The sequence below is a fragment of the Lolium perenne genome, unplaced genomic scaffold (assembly GCF_019359855.2).
Source record: "Lolium perenne isolate Kyuss_39 unplaced genomic scaffold, Kyuss_2.0 unplaced26, whole genome shotgun sequence".
Taxonomy (NCBI): domain Eukaryota; kingdom Viridiplantae; phylum Streptophyta; class Magnoliopsida; order Poales; family Poaceae; genus Lolium; species Lolium perenne.
In genome coordinates this window covers 368,945-387,348 of record NW_027248984.1, presented here as the reverse complement: position 1 = coordinate 387,348, position 18,404 = coordinate 368,945, and the positions used below count along the sequence as shown (strand labels likewise).

At 42.2% G+C, this 18,404-nt stretch overlaps 1 protein-coding gene across 2 annotated transcripts; it reads left to right on the top strand.

Moving 5' to 3' along the window:
- Window positions 1–2,258: 2,258 nt before the first annotated feature.
- On the top strand, window positions 2,259–13,376 carry LOC127334193 (transcription factor tau subunit sfc1). Of its 2 annotated transcripts, none has more exons than XM_051360617.2 (15): window positions 2,259–2,418; window positions 2,596–2,817; window positions 2,893–3,121; window positions 4,493–4,591; window positions 4,681–4,771; window positions 5,651–5,717; window positions 6,588–6,630; window positions 7,646–7,817; window positions 7,936–8,034; window positions 8,940–9,005; window positions 10,304–10,439; window positions 10,850–11,045; window positions 11,965–12,089; window positions 12,162–12,198; window positions 12,896–13,376. In XM_051360617.2, exons 2-15 carry the CDS (start codon window positions 2,626–2,628, stop codon window positions 13,066–13,068), a joined length of 1,725 nt encoding a protein of 574 aa, XP_051216577.1. In that variant the 5' UTR covers window positions 2,259–2,418; window positions 2,596–2,625; the 3' UTR covers window positions 13,069–13,376. The 2 variants fall into 2 exon arrangements, with proteins under 2 accessions (XP_051216577.1, XP_051216578.1); XM_051360618.1 differs by having other exon boundaries at window positions 2,262–2,418; window positions 2,530–2,817.
- Window positions 13,377–18,404: the final 5,028 nt, after the last annotated feature.

Here is an 18,404-nt window from a genome sequence, read left to right as displayed (position 1 = left end):
TAAACAGTGGAGATTTTCCCTGACTCTACGATTCAAGCAAAATCTCGGGGTCTACTGACATAGGCATCCCAAATGGGCCTGCCGAAGATAGTACCCGGGGTTTACTGAAGGCCCACTACCCGAAGAATAAGAAGATTCGGGAGCCCAAGATATATTAAGGAAAGTTAGAGTTGTAATAGGAAGTGTTATTTGTAATCTGGCGGGATGAGTTAGAAACCGTCCCGGACTCTGTAACTTGTACAAAACGAAACCCTCGGCTCCGCCTCCTATATAAAGGGGGAGTCGAGGGACGAAGAGATCATCGAATCATTGTTACGAACCCTAGTTCTCATAATCGTCGAGTACTTTTCGGCTGAAACCTTCGAGATCTACTTGCCCTCTACTTCCAACTAAACCCTAGCCTACAATCCATAGGCATTGACAAGTTGATACCTTGTCACTTGTCCTTTTTCTTCAAGATCTCCACAGCCTTCTTCATATTGTCCTTTGGAGTGGCGTATGGCTGCTGCTCAGTCGGAGTTGCGAAGGTGATCTTACGGGGAGCTATCAAGTCTCGCCGGACTTTTTCGACCTCTTGATGAGCTTCAACGATCTTGTCCTCCCAATGCTTCCGGAGTTCCTTGACCTTCGCCAATCCTTCGTCTACCTCCTGCTCGCGCTGGATGAAGTCTTCCACAAAAACTGCGGCGTGCTTCCTTTCATCAAGCATTGCAGCTGCGGTGTCGGCGAATTTCTTGGCTGTGGCCAGCATCTCCAGTCTCTTGGCTTCTAGCGCTTCTACGTCTTCGGGAGTGATGGGTTTGTTAAGAATATCCGAGTGATAAATTGCATCAATGCCTGCTTGTGCAACCATCTCCTCAGGCGACAGGAGTTCCTCATGCGGTCGTTCCCGCGACATTGGAGATCCTTGACGGGATGGCTGGGGGTCGGATTGGGTGTTTGCATCTTCTGATTCACGTTGTTCCAGCGCCGCCACGGTCGCAAGTACCTGCTTAGGCTGGGCGGATTCAACTTCGGGCTGATCACCGAATCCGTATTCCCCTAGCTTCCGGTTGAACTCTTCAGTATCCATGGAGGGGGTATCCCCGGAAATTGGGCTTAGGTTCCCCAAAATCGACTCTTCGGCCGGAGTTTCGCTTTCTCCGACAGGCTCGTCCTGATCCGGAGCAGCGTTGTTTTCCGGTGCCCCGACCTGCTCGGGACCAGCTCCGACTTCTTGAGGGGCGGTTCCGGCGGTATGGGCCAAGAAGTGTACGAAGTGGCACCTCTGCTTTTCTAACACCTGGGAGACCCAGGCGGATCTGCATTGGTCTTCCACCGTTATTTCCTGCTCATGGGCGGATTGGGTGGGTTTTGAAATTTCCAGATCCAAGGCGGAATCTTCCTTAGGAAGCTCCTACATCTCAGATCGGATCTTCGCGACTGCGTCCTGCTCAGCGGCGGTCGCGTCAGCGCTACTTACCAGTGGGTTTCCGTCGGAATCGACGGTTTCCCCGATGAAGATGTGTATGCTGCCAACTGGGACGATGGAGAGCTTGACGGGGTTTGTCTTAGCCGGAATGCAGCACTCATCCGGAGGGACGAACGGCAGATTTCCGGCGTAAAGGACGCGCCCCACAGCGATGGTGTCGTCGTAGCTTTCCATGGCGGAACCCTCCTGCTCCGCCTCCGTACGCCGCAGGCCCCACGGTGGGCGCCAACTGTCGTTGCCTAATCGACGGTACCTCGGAGGAGGGATCCTCACGAGGGGGAGAAGAAGTAGGGGCCATAGGGCGGAGTGCTCTCGGGACGGTGGTACGCGATTTACCCAGCTTCGGAACACCTGCACGATGACAGGGCCTACTGCTGCTTGTCTGGAATTATCTGGGTGCTTTCGCGATGTTACAATGAGTTGTGATTGTGCCTCTAGAGCTCCCGGGATCCGGCTTATAAAGGCGCACGGATCTAGGGTTTACATGGAGAGTCCTAGCCGAATACAGGTTTGCCTAACTACGGTACAATGTCTTGCCGTGCACGTCAAGGATTCACCTTTCTTTGAACGTTGTACCGGATCCGGGTTCCTAATGGACCTTCATAGATCCAGGTTCCTCCTGAGATCGGTCGGATCCGGCTCCCTTCTCCTAGGCCGGACTTCATCCTTCAAGATCAACAGCAACTGGGCCGCTCGATGGGCCACATGCCTCATCACCATCTGTGGGTCACCCGGGCTTGCCAGATCTAAGCACTGTCGATGGTACACGCATATACACACAACACTGCTCTTCGCCGGGTCCTCGGTCGGCGGTAGCGGGAGGGACGAGCTCCTGTCCGACCACCAGGCCGACGGGACGGCGCGAGGCAGGCAGGCAGGCGTGTGAGTTCCGCGGTACGGCGGCATCCAGGAGAGACGACGGCGGCGAGCGCGAGCATTTAGACGAGGTGCGCCCCCTGTCGCTATTCTCCTTCCGGCCCACGCCGCCGCCTCCGGCCTTGGATGTCGGAATCTTGGATGCCGCTGCTGCCTTCCTAATTTCGTTCCGACCTGAGCAGTAATCTCCACGCGTTGGCGTTGCCTCGGATCGTAATTAAGGCGTCGGAAGCTGCGTTTTTTAGTAGGTTGGAAAATTGCCATCCCAAGACAAGAAGATGACCTCTCCCATCCCCATGGCGTCGGCGGCGACGGCGGAAGAGGCGCCGCAGTCTTCGTCCACCATCAAGGACGGCACCGTCAGCGGCACACTGCCGGAGGCCGAGGCCTTTGCCGTGCACTACCCTGGGTACCCCTCCTCTCCCGCCCGCGCCGCCCATACCCTTGGCGGCCTCCCCGCCATCACCAAGGTACACCTGAAGCCCCCACCTCTGTCGCTTCCGCGGAATGACCCACCTCACAGCTTCTTCTCCTATGTCCCGCAGGTCCGGAACTACAAACCAACCCCCGCCTCCACCCCCGCCCCCGCCTCCGCCCCCGCGCCTCCCCGCCTCGAGCTCCGATTCCGCCCAGAGGACCCCTACTGCCACCCGGCCTGCGCCGAGCACCGGGCCTCCTCTGGCCTTCTCCTTCGCCTCTCCAGGCCCAAAGGAGGTTCTGCGCCGCCGCGTGCTCAGGTGGTGGCGCGTGTCCATGGCGGCTACCATTTTGAAGGTGAGCGTTTCAGCACAGCCTGTTCGATGAAATGCCTTGTCTTTCTTACACTTAAATAATGGCTGTCATATTCCAAGACTTGGTTATTTGGACCAGTTAGAAGATGTAGTAGTAGTAGCAGTTTTTTCACAGCTGTTCAAGTACCACATTCCGAATCTGAGCTGATGCGGTGAGGAGAAATAAGCTTTATAGAGTAATGGTCTTTTTCAACAATTGGAGATGAGTTCTTATATTCCTTGCTCAAATGTAGGTATACAATTTACTACTTTATAGCTTTGTTGCTCCAAAACGTGTCATGTCCGCTTACTGATTGTCATCCAGATGAATGCTTATCATCTGGATTGATGTTTATTTTCAGAATCCAAACTGAGTTAAACAAGTCTATCTTTAGAAGAAATAGCATAGGGACATGTCTTGTTGGGCTGGCACACTACCATCTTTTCCGCTTATGGTTGAGGGACTAAAACAATACTTCCGCTTTTGAAATAGACGATGTTTTGGACATTGACAAAGTCTCCATTTTTGTATCTTCGACTGTCAGATTTTGTATGTATATATTAATGGAAATTATGAAACTACTTTGATGCAATATATTTGTAGTACTATTTTCAATATATTTTTATAACACATTAATATCCAAAGTTAGATTTTTTTTCCGCTGCTTCCTTTCGAGGAAGGTATTTATTACGAACGGAGGTATTAAAAATGTAAGATACAAAGTTCTGCTTGTTAATCAAACCACAATATTATATACCCTTCCGGCCTAAACTGAGTTTGTGAATTGCATTTATTGTAAAATATTCTAAAATTACTTTCCTCACACAAGCTGCCCATTTATGGCATAGCCTTGTCTTGCATATTATTTGCACCATTATGATTCTAGAGTCTAATAGATAGCTAAGTACCACCACCTGTCAAATTATATAAATTCAGAAGTTTACATGTCAAACAATGCAAGGTTTAGCGTAAAAGAAATGTGCCTGATGGTGTCACGACCAACAATGTTGTGAGACCTGGGCGTCCAGCATGCCTGTCCCTGCGTACCAGCTGGCCGCTGCACACCATCTCCTATGTCCTGCTGACACCCAACACCTCTGTGGAACATGCCCAACACAGTAACTATGCCACCACACACTGGCAGAAATGATGAAGTAGTATAAATGTGGCTTGTGATACAACTGGAACGATCAGTATATCTGTGGCCATCACTGCACCCACCCCTTACATCAGCTTTGCGACTTCAAGGAGGACGATTCCTTCTGGTAGAATGTGTCAACAGATTATTCTCTTGTTCTACTTTTCACGGCTAGTAGATTAGGATACGATATGCATACGGGAGATTGTACATTGCTGATATTCAAGATTATGCAGGTATGTCAGATTTTCAGCATGTCGTTCCAGTGCATGCTGCTGAAGTGAGAAAAAGAAAACGGGTAGATCGTCCAAACGCTAAAGATGATTTAGGCAGTGGTATGCTACTTTCAGATTTTCTGTCTTTGATGATGCAATTTTCTTATTATTACCATTTCTGATCATTGCTTTTCTCTCCTGCATGGCAGATAAGGCAGGAGATCTAGAAACAGAGGATGGAGATGTCATGATGCTGGTACCACCACTCTTCTCAATAAAGGATACTCCGACAAACATAGCGTAAGTGATGCTAATTTCACATTTAGCAATGAAATTGAATATCGGTTTATTCAACTTTTGTTTTGATATTTGTGTTTCTCTTGATTCCTTTGGAGAAGGTAAACATATGAACTTGAACCTAAAATTTGTTACTGTGATAAAATACCTGATAATTTTTAATTTTTTTTACATATATGGTGTGTTGGATGCACATATTCCTATGATGCACCATGTGGGAATATTTATAAGTACTCTGTTATGCTGCTGATACATCAAATATCTGCTGGATATGTAAAAAAGGTCATGGGATATATCTTGTGCCTTGAAACAATTGGAAGCCAAAACATGCTTTGTAGATTTATCATGACAGCTTCTGATTGAATAACTCATTGCGCAAACATACCAAGTGAGGGATGTCTGATTCTTTTATTTGTCATCTGCAGTGACTAATCTCTTTAGCTTTGTGCAATGAGATTAGTTACTTTTCCCTAACGGAAAAGGAATTACAGTAGGTTACTTTTCCTATAAGTGACTTCCTGTCACACACATGACTTCTGGTGCCAAATGTCCTTCATCAGCACAGTTGTTCCTATGGTCAAACCCTGTCAAAGGACTGATAGTGTCATTAATCTCCATAAGGCATCAACAGTACTCTCAGATTTTTTCAGAATGCTCCCCAAATCTTCTTATATAGCTTAGATAAAACATGTTTGTCCGACCTGCTCATAATTGGTACAAAACGCATTAAAATCATTTAAGACTAAACGCGAGTCTATGTTGCAGATCTTCTGGAATCAGCTGTACTAGCTTGTTTAAAGTTCCGCTATTTTCATATATTATATATGTGCGAAGAATATATCATTTAAATATTGCTTAATAGTGTTTTCTGTAATTTTGTAGGCTTCTACCATCGTCCAATGCACTATCCAAGAGCATGCAAAGGGGAGTTGTACAGCATCGGTGGGAGGTATGTCCTCCTTGCATGGACTTCTTCTGTTGTTTATTTCTTACAGTGGTCTCTAGGTTCTCGGGAATGTCTGCTTATTGTAATTGTGCCATACTTGGCTCTACATTGCAAGAATGCTCTAAATAGCAGTAAGTGGTCAGCAAGCCAGCAATACGCCACCCAATTTGAAAGTGCTTTGAAGCGGGCTAACAGTTAAAAATATTAATATTCATGTGAAATTTGGATTTCCTTACTAAACAGACGGAGTTGTTGAGTGGTGGTATGCTCAACATCTTTCCTGTTCCACCTTCCTTTAAAATAGGATATCTGTAGGAGTTACAACTGGGAAGTATGATGTTTATTTATCTGTAGCAAAACATGGAAATTCAGGTAGTCCTAGAAAACACACAAAACTAACTAAGGAGTTCTTAATTTATATACTGTTTCCCATGTGGACATTGTTAGGGGTTTACTCCATATCAATGTGTCTTCTGTTGTGCTGTCAAATCCGCTTCCTTGATAGTTTCTTGACGAAGCCAATGTGTATCTTCTTGAGGCCATGGCTCTATATCATATCTTGCTGGTTTATACTTTTCTTTTGTTATAGGATGCTGAAATTTCTGTAGAGGTACAATCCGTTGTTGTTAGATAGACTGCCTCTGCCCCATCAATTTTCAGAGGAAAATGGGAACACTGCCTTCATAGAACTGTTTCTTAATGCTTTCGGGCACTCTTTAATTTAGCGGGCTTACTTCAATAGCATTTTGGACATTTTTTGCTACCACCTCCTCTCATCCCGCCGCCTCCTACATTGCCTTCTCTTTCCCATTGTACTTGGTATGAATTGGCTTGTTAACTGATTTAACTATGGCTGTTTTTCTTTGTTTGCAGATGGATATTGAACCAACCATTGCACTTCCTTTCAACATTCAAGATATCCTTTATTTAGCATTGTTCCATCAAGTTTGTGTAAGTTCTTTTTTATAATAATAGGATAATATCTTACATATTACTCTGGGTTTATGAAATTTAGGATCTGCCATCTGAGTTCGGGTATTGTATTGCCTTGTATTTGCCATCAGAAGCATTTGTCACTAGCGTGCAGTGCCACTTTTAGCAGTGGTGTGACTTGGTCTGAGGTAAAACATGTGGCATGACCTGGGTGTAGGTAGCTGATAGCTCACCCTTTGGTCGGTATTGTCACTGTCCTCAAATCAAGGAGACGAATACTAAGTAATCATCGAGCACAGGTATTTGTTTTCACACCGTCGCCATTAAAAGTGGATCGAATCATTACTGACATGTGTTTCCTGTAGCATATACAAAAATGTACAAACTTAGTGGCAGAACCAACATTTTGCATACTCTGAGTGGCATATAAGATATTGCCATTTGTGTGTATGTGATATTCAAATAGCTAGACCTTGTGGTTTTGGAGCAAAATGGAGAAATAATAAAGTAAGCCTAAGAGGAGTTGGAAAATCAAGAGCTGATTTTTTTTTAAAGTAGACCAAAACAATTAAAGAGACCCAAAATGGAAAAGAGAGATTTTCGCATGAGGAGGTTAATATGTTTCTGTAGATTTTGTGATGATAGACTGATAGTTGTTAACCTACCCGAGTCTCGCATTTTTGTTGAGGGGTGCAGTTCTACTGAATCCCATTTTGTGTTGAGGGGAAAAGTTCTATGTGCCTTTTATTCTTAGGAACAAACATTTTTCTTTTTCAATTTGAAAATGATTTCAGTTATCACTCCGCCTTGCATAAACATTTTACTCTTATAACTCAACTCGTATTAGCAACTGCTGTAAGACATACAACTTAGAGATTCTTCCCAGAAAACAAATTATCTTCCTCACTTCCCTAAGCTATATTGCATTTCCACTCCTATCAAACATTGGGCATGATGTAATTTACAATATTGCCCTTGTTACCTTAATTGGCATTTACCTGTTCCTAAGAAGATCAATTGGGAAGACCACATACCGAAGAATTCATCAGAGTGGGATTGGCAGATGGCTGTGTGCAAATTGTTTGACGAGCGTCCTGTGTGGCCAAGACAGTCACTTTATGAACGTTTGCTTGATGATGGTGTGCAGGTGTCAACAGGCCAGTTCAAAAGGTTTCATTTTTTTTCACTTTTGCTGACTCGATTGATCATTTAGGCCTTTAGATGTCTTAAATGTCTTTCAACTATCATGCTCTTCATTCATAATGTTTCTTTTTCTGTGCTTGCTCAGCCTTCTGTTTAAAGCTGGATACTACTTCGCTACCGGACCCTTTGGTAAATTCTGGATCAGAAAAGAATATGATCCTCGTAAAGATCCTGAGTCACGAATGTAAGCAAAGCTATTTCATTAACTATTTCTTATTTGACACCCATTAGATGTCTCCTAGACACTAGAGCCTGTTTCTAAGCACAGCTACTTTCTTATTTGACATCCATTAGATGATCAGTGACCATAAAGCTCTCGTTTCTTCTGCAGAACCTATGAAGTATAAACTACCATCAGAAAATGTTTTAAATGAGCACTCTAATATCAAGCATTGACAAGTCTTATTTTTCTGAACTATGCATTAGACAAAAAGCTTGACATTGTTAGACTACTGCTATCATTTTTTTAAAAGTGCATAAATGTGGTTGTTAGCCTACCCCAACTTGTTTGGGACTGAAAGGCTTGGTTGTTGTTGTTGTTGTTGCATAAATGTGGTTGTTCAGTATATGGATAATGCATAATGGGCTACTTAATTAGAAAGTGCAAAGGAGAAGGGAAAAATTATTGCTTGTAGGCTCCTGGTTGGTTCAGAATTCAGATTAGCGAAAAACCATCCAGTTTCAATCCTCTGTCAGACTTGTATGCTAGAGCAGCATATCTGTATGTCTGTCTTGGTTCAACAACATATCTACTTCAAGGTTAGTAACATGCTAGCGATCATATTATAACACTACCACCAAAGTAGCATGGTAAAAACAAATCCTGTTAACTAACAGCGATGATCAAATCTACTTCCTAACTAGCATCCATCATATTCTGAGAAGCCCTTCTTTGAGGAGTTCTTTATCCTGAAAAGTAACTTCTATCTATGAGGAGAAGAAACTTCGTCAAAAACATTCTTTAGCTTTGCAACCAAATGTTCAAGTAATCCGGAGCAACCAACTCCTAAAAAAGAGTATATCATTCTTGTTTTGGAACTATATTGTTAGCTGTCCCAGAATTTTTTAAAGCTGCTTTTCTTGTGCTAGATATCAGAGAATTGATTTCCGCATGCCTCATGAGCTAAGGAATCTTCAAAAGAAAAATAACTATGGGTGAGTTATATATTTCTTTTAGCTTGAATTTTGAGACAATGTTATATTGCCGCAACATTTTAAAAGATCTGGCTCTCAGTTGCCCCAAGGTTTCCTGTATTAGTGGATTGTTGTAAAAGTACTTTCATAATACTAGTCTTACTAGCTTTTTATACTGGTGAAAGAACTTAGTGGGCAAAGTTGCATGCTCTACTCCCTGTCCTTGTTCAAAACAGAATGCATGTGAATGGCAGCACCGTTTTGAAGCTCATCCTGATATTTCTGCCACCTCTCCCGCGAATCCAGTGGATGCTAGTGTTATACGATTTAGTTATGTACAAGATGCTGACTCTCTTCCGCAACTAAAATATTTGTCTGTCCATCTTTCAAGAGCACCAAACACAGTGAATAACTATACCGATTCTTTACATTAGCTTGCTGAGATTTGAGCAATAACAAATATGTTGTGCTGCGTAGATTTCTCAGGCGAAATATGTGGAATATTCATCTTTGGAATAAATAAAATATTATGTTAGTTTGATTGTCGTAGAAAAGGTCAACATGGTAAATAGTGAGGAGCTGTGTTTGGAGGTAAGTCGGCAGTTGTGTTTCATTGTGGTGCATCGAGTTTTTGGGTATAGTTATTGTGAACATAGTAGTTTCCAGCCCGCCACCTTATAGTGATTGGGCTGGACTTTGTAGAGAACTTGAATGTAATTAATTGTGAAACTGCCGTAATGGGTATGTGGGTCAAAAATTATAGATGGTTCAGGTACTAATCTCACACTACATGCACGTAAAGTGTTGAAGCTTCGTTACAGATTGCAAAAACTCTCTTTGGCATATTCTAGTTTTCTACTGAGGGTTTTATTTAAGTGCTCTTGAAATTGCCTACCAAAACGTCTTATATTAGGGAACTGAGGGAGTAGATGTAGTAATGCATGTTCAACTTTGATTTCTATCAAGGGTTTCTGTTGAACTGTTGGTCATTGGACATGACTAATATGATTAGTACAAGAGCTACATAATATAATCCTGGTGTCCTGATATGGCGAACAGATGCTTATTAGCTCTTCACTTTCATCTGCATCAATCCAGTTGAACTTTTATCCCGATGAACCTGCCCAAATATTGGTTCCTCACTTTCATTCTTCCAGATGATTGTGGTGTCCAGGGCCTGGTGGTATTGTTGTTTGTCCATGAACGCAGGTTCCGGATGACGTTGTTTAAGTTCTTCTGTTTTTAATAAGACGGCCTTCACAATTGCTGCTTATGCTTCTACCCCCCTGCTTATACATTTTATTCTTTTTGCATTTAAGATCTGAAAAGTGGTCAGACATGTGCAAGCTTGAAAGGATGCCATCGAAGAGTTTCATTTCCCTGCAGTTATTTGAACTGAAGGACGACTTCATTCAAGCAGAAATTAGAAAACCTTCTCATCAGTCGACTTGCTCAGTGAGTAACTAAATATTTATTTTGAGGCTTTCTTGGAAAGGAAAAACATAAACAATGTGTGGGCATACCACCTTTACTATTACTTATTTACTGATGTCATGAGGGTGAATTAACATTATGTGGGTTTTGGGTGGACTCTGGCCTTTAGAAATCTAATTTTAGAAGTATAGTTATCAGTTAACTCATTAGCTCCTTGTACAGTCATATTAAGTATCTTGAGGAAATATGGCAGAGAACAGCTTGTAATATGAAATTTCACTGACCACTTTGCCTGCTCGCATACTTTCACTGGCCACTTCCAATTGCCAAGCTTACTCAACTTTTTCTGTTATCATTATCTGGGAGATAATCTTGATCCATAACTTGTACCAGTAGTCCTTTTTGTCATCAACTAACTAACTCCTATTTAGCAATCGACAGGTTGGTTTTCTCAGCCAATGATTGAAATGTTGAGGTTACAACTAAGCATAAGGTTCCTCTCATTATGTCCTAATGAAGATGCAAAAAACATTTTGAGGACTAACCATGAACGTATTGAAAGGACGAAAAAGCAGGAAGTCTTTTGCAGATCTGGGAAATTGAAGGAAAGAAAAGATGTTGATGAAGGTTTATTCCGTTTCATCTTACTTTAACACTATTCAAATGCATATTTGTCCAATCCATAGGGGCTCTGGCCGCTGTGCAATCTGCAGACATAATGTGTGGTTAGCTTTTCACGTTTTGTAGACCTCTTAATGAGCTATGAGCAGTATGAATATATTACTATCTGAATGGCTCAAAACATTTCTTATTGAGCTACATATGCTGCTTGGATGGCTCTATCTGTAATTTTATGCAGACATGGATCTTATGAACCTAGCTTTGTGTGCAGCTACTACCTCCATTCATAAAGCAAAGGCATATAAATTTAGTCAAAAATCAACGCCTACTAAGTTTGACCAATTATATAGAAAAAAATATGAATATTCACAATACCAAATCAATATCACTAGATTCACCATAAAACATTTTCTAACAATGTACTTATTCAATATTGTGATGTTTATATTTTCTACTATATGTTTAGTCAAACTTAGAGCACATTGACTTTTGACTAAATTTATATGCCTTCTTTTATGGAATGGAGGTAGTATTGTGGTTTGGGTACTCGTGAATGTACAAGAAATTCCTAAAAGTTCATAGTACTAACACATTAGAAAAAATGACCTGTGAGTAGAATCTTCACAATCTTCTACGGTATTTGTTTGCAGTGAACACGTTATCATATTTTTACACACAGTTTTGCATATCCACATTCTAACTTGTTCCAGTACTATGTTTTTATAGGAAAATTACAAACTAATACATGCATGCTAACATATGGGTTCATATTTCTATTACCCAATTTTATGCATGCTCTTTTTTTTCTTTTACTTTTGTTTGTAACTTTGTATATGATGAACGTAAAAGTTGATGAGCATATGTTTGTTCTTCATGAGGGATGCTTAAGCACACCCATACTTGTTAAATCCCATTTGTTCTGCAGAAGCACCTGGCATACATGCTGGATCTGAGGATCAAGTGGACACTAACAACTCTGATAGTGAAGATGATGATGACGATGAAGAAGAGGATAAAGAGGAATCAGATGGTTATGATTCTCCATCCATGGTATGTCTCTACTTGCACCAGTTTCCTATATGTGGGTGCTGCAAAAACTAATCCTCTAATATATGTATGTAGGCCGAGGATGTTCCTGATTTCACCTTACATGGTTCGTGTATCCTTATACAATTCATTACCATTTTTTATTTCTCATAGACTTTAAGGTAGCAGTAAAGGTATTATGTTGGTTAACAAAGAAAACTTTTACAGCATGTTTTGCTACAGTTTTACTAACATTCTGCAGAAGTTAATTCATGTGCATTCCATGGGGGATCTAATCTAAATAAGGATGTAGATAGTCCCCCCATGGAATATTATCATGTTACTTACATCCTTATTTAGATAAGATTGAGTGTCAATTTGGTTTATGTTCCAAAGACTCGCCATAGGTTTTAGCTTTCAGTTTGGAGCAAAAAAATAAATAAAGGAATATTGGAATATTATCAGGTCACTTACATCCTTACTCAGATAGGATTGAGTGTCAGTTTGGTTTATGTTCCAAAGACTCACCATTGGTTTTAGCTTTTAGTTTGGAGCAAAAAAACAAAGGAACTGGAATCTGGTTGCATAGCAAAAACTGGTTTGTTTTCCTTGTGTATCTTTCAAAACTTCCGAGTTAGCAGATTTTACATTCTTAGGTTGCAGTTGAAACTATGTTTTGTTCTTTTTGATATATATGCATGTTGATAGTTGTGTTTTGTGTATTGACAAGATAAAATGATTTACCTCAAAAACTAATCCTTCCATGGATGAGGTCCGAAATTGTTTTCCATGGATGAGGTTCGAAATTGTTTTCCTATTAAAAGTATCAGACACACTTGGAGAAGGCTTGTCCACTGGATATCTTGAGGAGGTGTTGCGCAGCTTCCCACTAAATGAACATGGCCAGGATAAATTAGGCGACACCCTTAATAATGCCGAAGCAAGTGATGGTGAGTTCGAAATTTTCGAACAGCCCAGTGATGATGAAGATTCTGATGGTTAGGACTTTTTGGGGAGAGTGCCAAGGCAACATTGAGTTGAATTTTACAAGCTGATGACGGCGAGAAACTGTAGCCATTACTTTGCTTATTAGATATTCTTACTGCACAGGCTCTAGAGCTTATTTAGATTTCATCTCAGGTTGTTTAGATATCAACTGATTTGGATGAAGCTAGACATTTAGCCAAGCTACGTTGATATGATATTGGATGTAATGACAAACAATTTTACTGTAGTTGTCCTGCCAGCTTTTTCTTATTGCTTTATATTTAAGATGATAACTTGTTCCAGGAATGGATTGGCACTGTCATGCACCTTTTCTGGTCATGGGTTTGTGGCTCATTTTCTTTGTAACTCCTCTAATGTAATCCAGAGCGCCGAGTATGGTTTGTTCAAACTCGTTGCATTTACCTGCAAAAAAAAAAAAAAGAAAATCGTCGCATTACTTAAGCAGGCCATTTCGTGGCTTGTTTGTCATTTTAGTCCTGGGCAAACCGTATCATCCTGCGAGGTCTATTTGCCAGCGGCATGGTGCTCTCAACCTTGTTTTGGTGAAGAGGGAAAGTTCGGTGTCTGTGGGACAGCGGAAGATGGTTGCTCTGTTGCTGTCGGCATTACTGTGGTCGGTAGGTGATAAATACGGAGTACTATAATTCAGCCATTTCCAATGAAAAATTAGAATTGTTGGTTAACATGGGCATATCTTATTGGGTACCCATTGTTACCATACCCGGTGATGACTGAAGGCTCGTGAAGCCCAAAATGCAATAGAACCTGGTGTGCAACACAAGTACAAGCCCCGTATAGAGGTAGTTGAATATGAATATGTAATCGATCCGGAGTCATGAGACCTGGCCTCCTATATAAGGATTAGGAGTAATCGACGGCGAGCAGCGATCCACAATACGTGACCTAGAGCACATCATAGCCATCACAACGACATCATCAATCAAGAGCAGACAAGCAACACATAGAATTTTTCCACCGGAGGCCTGAAGTCGGGTAAATTGTGTCCCGTGTGTTGTGTTGTTTGTACGCCGACGAATCCACCAGCGCATCTTCTTCCCTAAAAACTAAGTCCATAAGTTATGGGCATTGTCGTGATACCCCCCAAGTCCTATGTTGTCTTCGCGGTCGCGGCCCACTTCTAGCATGCCTCTATATAGGGGTGCCCTTAGCGTTGCTCTATACTAGTGATAGGTTTACATGAGCACTTCACAACATAACTAGGATGATGCTTTAAAGAACGAGAAACCCCCTTGATAGTACAGTTGTTCCTATGACTCAAAGCTATAAAAGATAAGACTATGTATTAATGTGCTCCGCTGCAAGTCTTCTACTCTTGTTTCCTCAAGTGGATATCCACGCCTTCAAGTCTTCAACCACTAATATCTTCACACGTGACATTTCTTCACTGTGTGCTAGAGCACTCTCTGGATAGGTAGCGTTTGTGTCTTTTCTTTTTTTCCTGTTGTGGCTACAACGGATAGTCCTGAAGGCGTTCTCTTGAGTTGTTTCTCTGGAAAGAGGATATGCCTTGAGTCCTTCGTCGATTGCTGTATTGGTCTTGTCTTCTTCACAACACATAGTCCTCAAGGTTATTCTGTTGAATTCCTTTTTTGGCAAGAGCATACACATTGAGTCCTTCGTTGAATGTTTTATTCATCTTGTTGGTCCTACAACAGATAGATCACAAGAAATCCACTTGAGTTGCTTTTTCATCAAGCAGATATATGCGTCTCTTGATCTTCGTTGATTGTTGTGTTCTCCTGACAGTAGATAGAATTATTTAGCGCCATTGGTTTGCTTGTTCTTCAAGCTAATGGTTGCACCTTAGTAACCTACGTTGTGTGTCGTTCTTCAATGTTGTTGAGGTCACACAAATAGAAATCATCAGCACCATTGAGTTGCCTGTATATTAAGCATATGGATGTGTGATGAGTCCAATTTGCAACATTTTTACCTTATAAACTTTTGCACTAGTTACATTAGGATTATTGTATTTTATCGCACTTGTACGCACCTTTCTATGCTTGTTTTGCCAGGATCCAGAAATCTGAAGGAGCGACGGAAACGCCTTTTTAAAGTTACTATTTCTGGAGATAAATTACCAAACCGAAGCTGTAAAAGTGCTCTGAACATTTATTTATGTGTATGTGAGAAAAGTCATCAAGAAGAAAAGCGCCAAAGACTTTAACGAGCAACGATACGGGAAGGGCCCGCCCGAATCGGTGCATGTATCGAGTGTCGGCGGATCCGCCTCATCAAATACTCTCAGTCCCTTCAGACGTAAAAGAGATCCAACACACAACCACTAGAAGTCGCAAAAACCTAACCTCCGGGAGGGATCCGGAGGGGGAACTAGCGGAGGGCATCGATCTAGGCAACTACGAAGATCCTTGGAGGTCCAAGCATCATCTTCATCATCACCATCGTCATCGACATCGACATCTACATCCCTTTACATCCAGCCTTCTTGTAATTCCTAGATCGTATCGTGGATTTGCACAAGTCTCCATCTATCCATTTATGTATCATGTATGTTATCATGATGATGGTGTTGATTACCTCCATGAGTAAGTTGTTTGACTTGTTCTTGGGGAGATGGAGAAACCCTCGCAACATTATGATATGAAATAAATATGGCCCATTCCTTAATTTATGATTGTATGTATTAATTTTCTCTCTTGATCTTGTGTGAATTCAACCACGCAAGATTTTCCCTTGGGACGAGAGAGGTGATTAATCTTGGGTAGAGGGTGATGTTAAAGGTACTAAGTGACATGCCGCATCTGATCTTCATTTCACCTATCCGAGGGGGGGGGGGGGGGTATGAGGAGACTCATTGAATCTAGCCATGACCATGGGAAACCCTTAATTGTAGTGGATTGAAGTGGCCAACTATCAATCGATGCAGTGGTTATGAGGGATGTGGAGTTGATGGATGGTCCGCTCTCATCTAGTTATGGAGCTCCACCAAGGAAGGGATAGATTATCCTAAATATGATTAATACCTTGCTAGCGGTGTATTTACACCTCCCTAAGAACTCTTTCGACTATTGCAGTTTCATCTTAATATCTTCATAATCCACCCCTAGTTTGGAATCTCTAGCATTTAGTTTATTCAAACATTCTCAAACACTCTTAAAAACATCATTACTTGCATTAGTAGATTTCATATAAGTATACTTTAATAACAATAAGTAAGAGCATTAAGACCTCTTGCAATCTAGCTCTGTGTGGTTCGATACTCTTACTTTCGAAATTAGCTACAAACTAGCTGTGCACTTGCAGTCATCAATGTGCTTCAGAGTTCCATACTTGATGTAGTTTTTAAGAATGATTGAGGCTTACAGATGATGGTCCTCCGAAGAGCTGTCTTGAGTGCTTGAAGCAACCATGCATATGGTTCCCCTTGTGAGTTGCTCATGGTTTGATGTCTTTTAGCCTATCGTTGTTACAACATAGAATATTCAAGGTTGCCAGTTGAGTGCTTGAAATAGATGGTTGCGCCTTGAATGCTTCATGTGTTGTTGTCTACAACGATGTTAGCACTACAACGCGTGTTCTCAAAAGTGCTAGTTAAGTTGCTCTTGCATTTGTGAGTTCCTCAATGATTGTTGTCTTTTAGTGATAACCTTGCACCAGAAAGACCCCAAAGACCATCAGGTGAGTCTTGCCTTTAACCAAGTGATTTTCTCCTTGAGTTCTTCATGTAGTGATGCTTCAGCGTTGGTATTAAAAGGTTCTCAAACACGTCTGGTGTTGATGTAGATTGGCGTATGATTCTTGAGTCTATTTTTGTGGTGTTGTTGAATGGTAAACCAATCATATAGGGACTACGTGCATGTAAACACTAGATATAACATTTAGTCCCTTAATTTATGTTGTCATCAATAATCCAAAACTCACTAGAGAGCATATATGCACTTTCAAGCGTAATGCCACCCCCACTGAAAAAAAATATATGCCCAACTCAATCCATTTGTTCGTGTGAAGCTCCACATGGTCATTGACACTCCATGTCATGGCAAGAGAACCCGAAAAGAACCAGTTTGGCTCTATAAAGGAGTTCCCACGAAGGTAACAGTTTGGGGGAATTTTACTTTTTGCCCCACTTTACTTTGGCACTCTACTATTTGCCCTTATTTACTTTAACCTTTATTTTTTGCCACTCTTTACATTGTCTCTTGATTATTTGCCCCTGATAGGCCGGGCCCATGTGCTGTGACGGAAATACCCTAGTACATGTTTGACCTGGGACGATTGAGAGCTCGACCCGTTCGTTCCCTTTCGTTCATAGCTCGAGTAGACGAAGCGAGCGGCGGAAACCATGAAGGCGGCCTGAGAAGGGGAAGAAAGGGTGATTGACGGCGGGATTCCGGGGAGCACGGCGACCACTCCCGCGCGAAGTTATGCTCGATGAACCCCCTCATCTCGTCCTCCCCTGTGTGCTGAGAGTGAGACATAGGGTTAGGATTTAGGGGATCTAGTCAGCGAAGAGTTGGCTGGTCGCCGCTCCCTTCTTCTGTTTCGGCTCGACCCTCGACCATGCTCCTCTAATTTTCTGCAATTTTTGATTTGGCTTTGAGGCTGCAGCTGAGCTAGAGCTAGCAAGGCCAGGGGAGGAGCCAGGAGGTGCGGCGGCGTGGCTGTATCGCGCCGGGGAAGCAGCTACCAGCTCAGGCGCACCTACGACCGGAGAGATGCAGCCCTATACGCGGAGGTGCACTGGCGACTGTAGACTGTGCAGCGATCACTGCCTTCTCCACGACCCCGCAGACCCACCCTTTTGTAAGTCTGTCCTGCCCTTTATCTATGGAGAGCCCGACCTAGGCATTTGTTCTCCCCTATACCATTACGGTAGACCATTCCGAACAATTAGTATGCCATGTCCTATACACCATAGATAGACCGACCCAGACAACCCTTACAATCCTTCATAGACTCTTAATGAGTCTGCCCTCCCCTATATCTGATGGTAGACTGTTACGGACCACTGTCCTCACCTTTACCAAAAGATATACCGATCCAGGCAACCCTTATTAATAGTCCGTTTATGCGAGAGGGAAAAGATACAGCTGACTTCCCTAGAACCATTATAGATCTTATGGTAACACATAATGTACGGCCCTAGGATCACTGGACGGCATTTGTTATTAGTCCTAGATGAGTAGAACCCTTGCAATGGAACCTCCACCATCAACACATACCATGGTTCCATTGCCAGCCACATAGTCATATTCATAATTGGAAAAGTAACATTTCATTTTCAATGCAGGAGTGATAAGTATATAGCTTTGCGAGTAAATTGATAGAACATAATCAATATGGCATGAG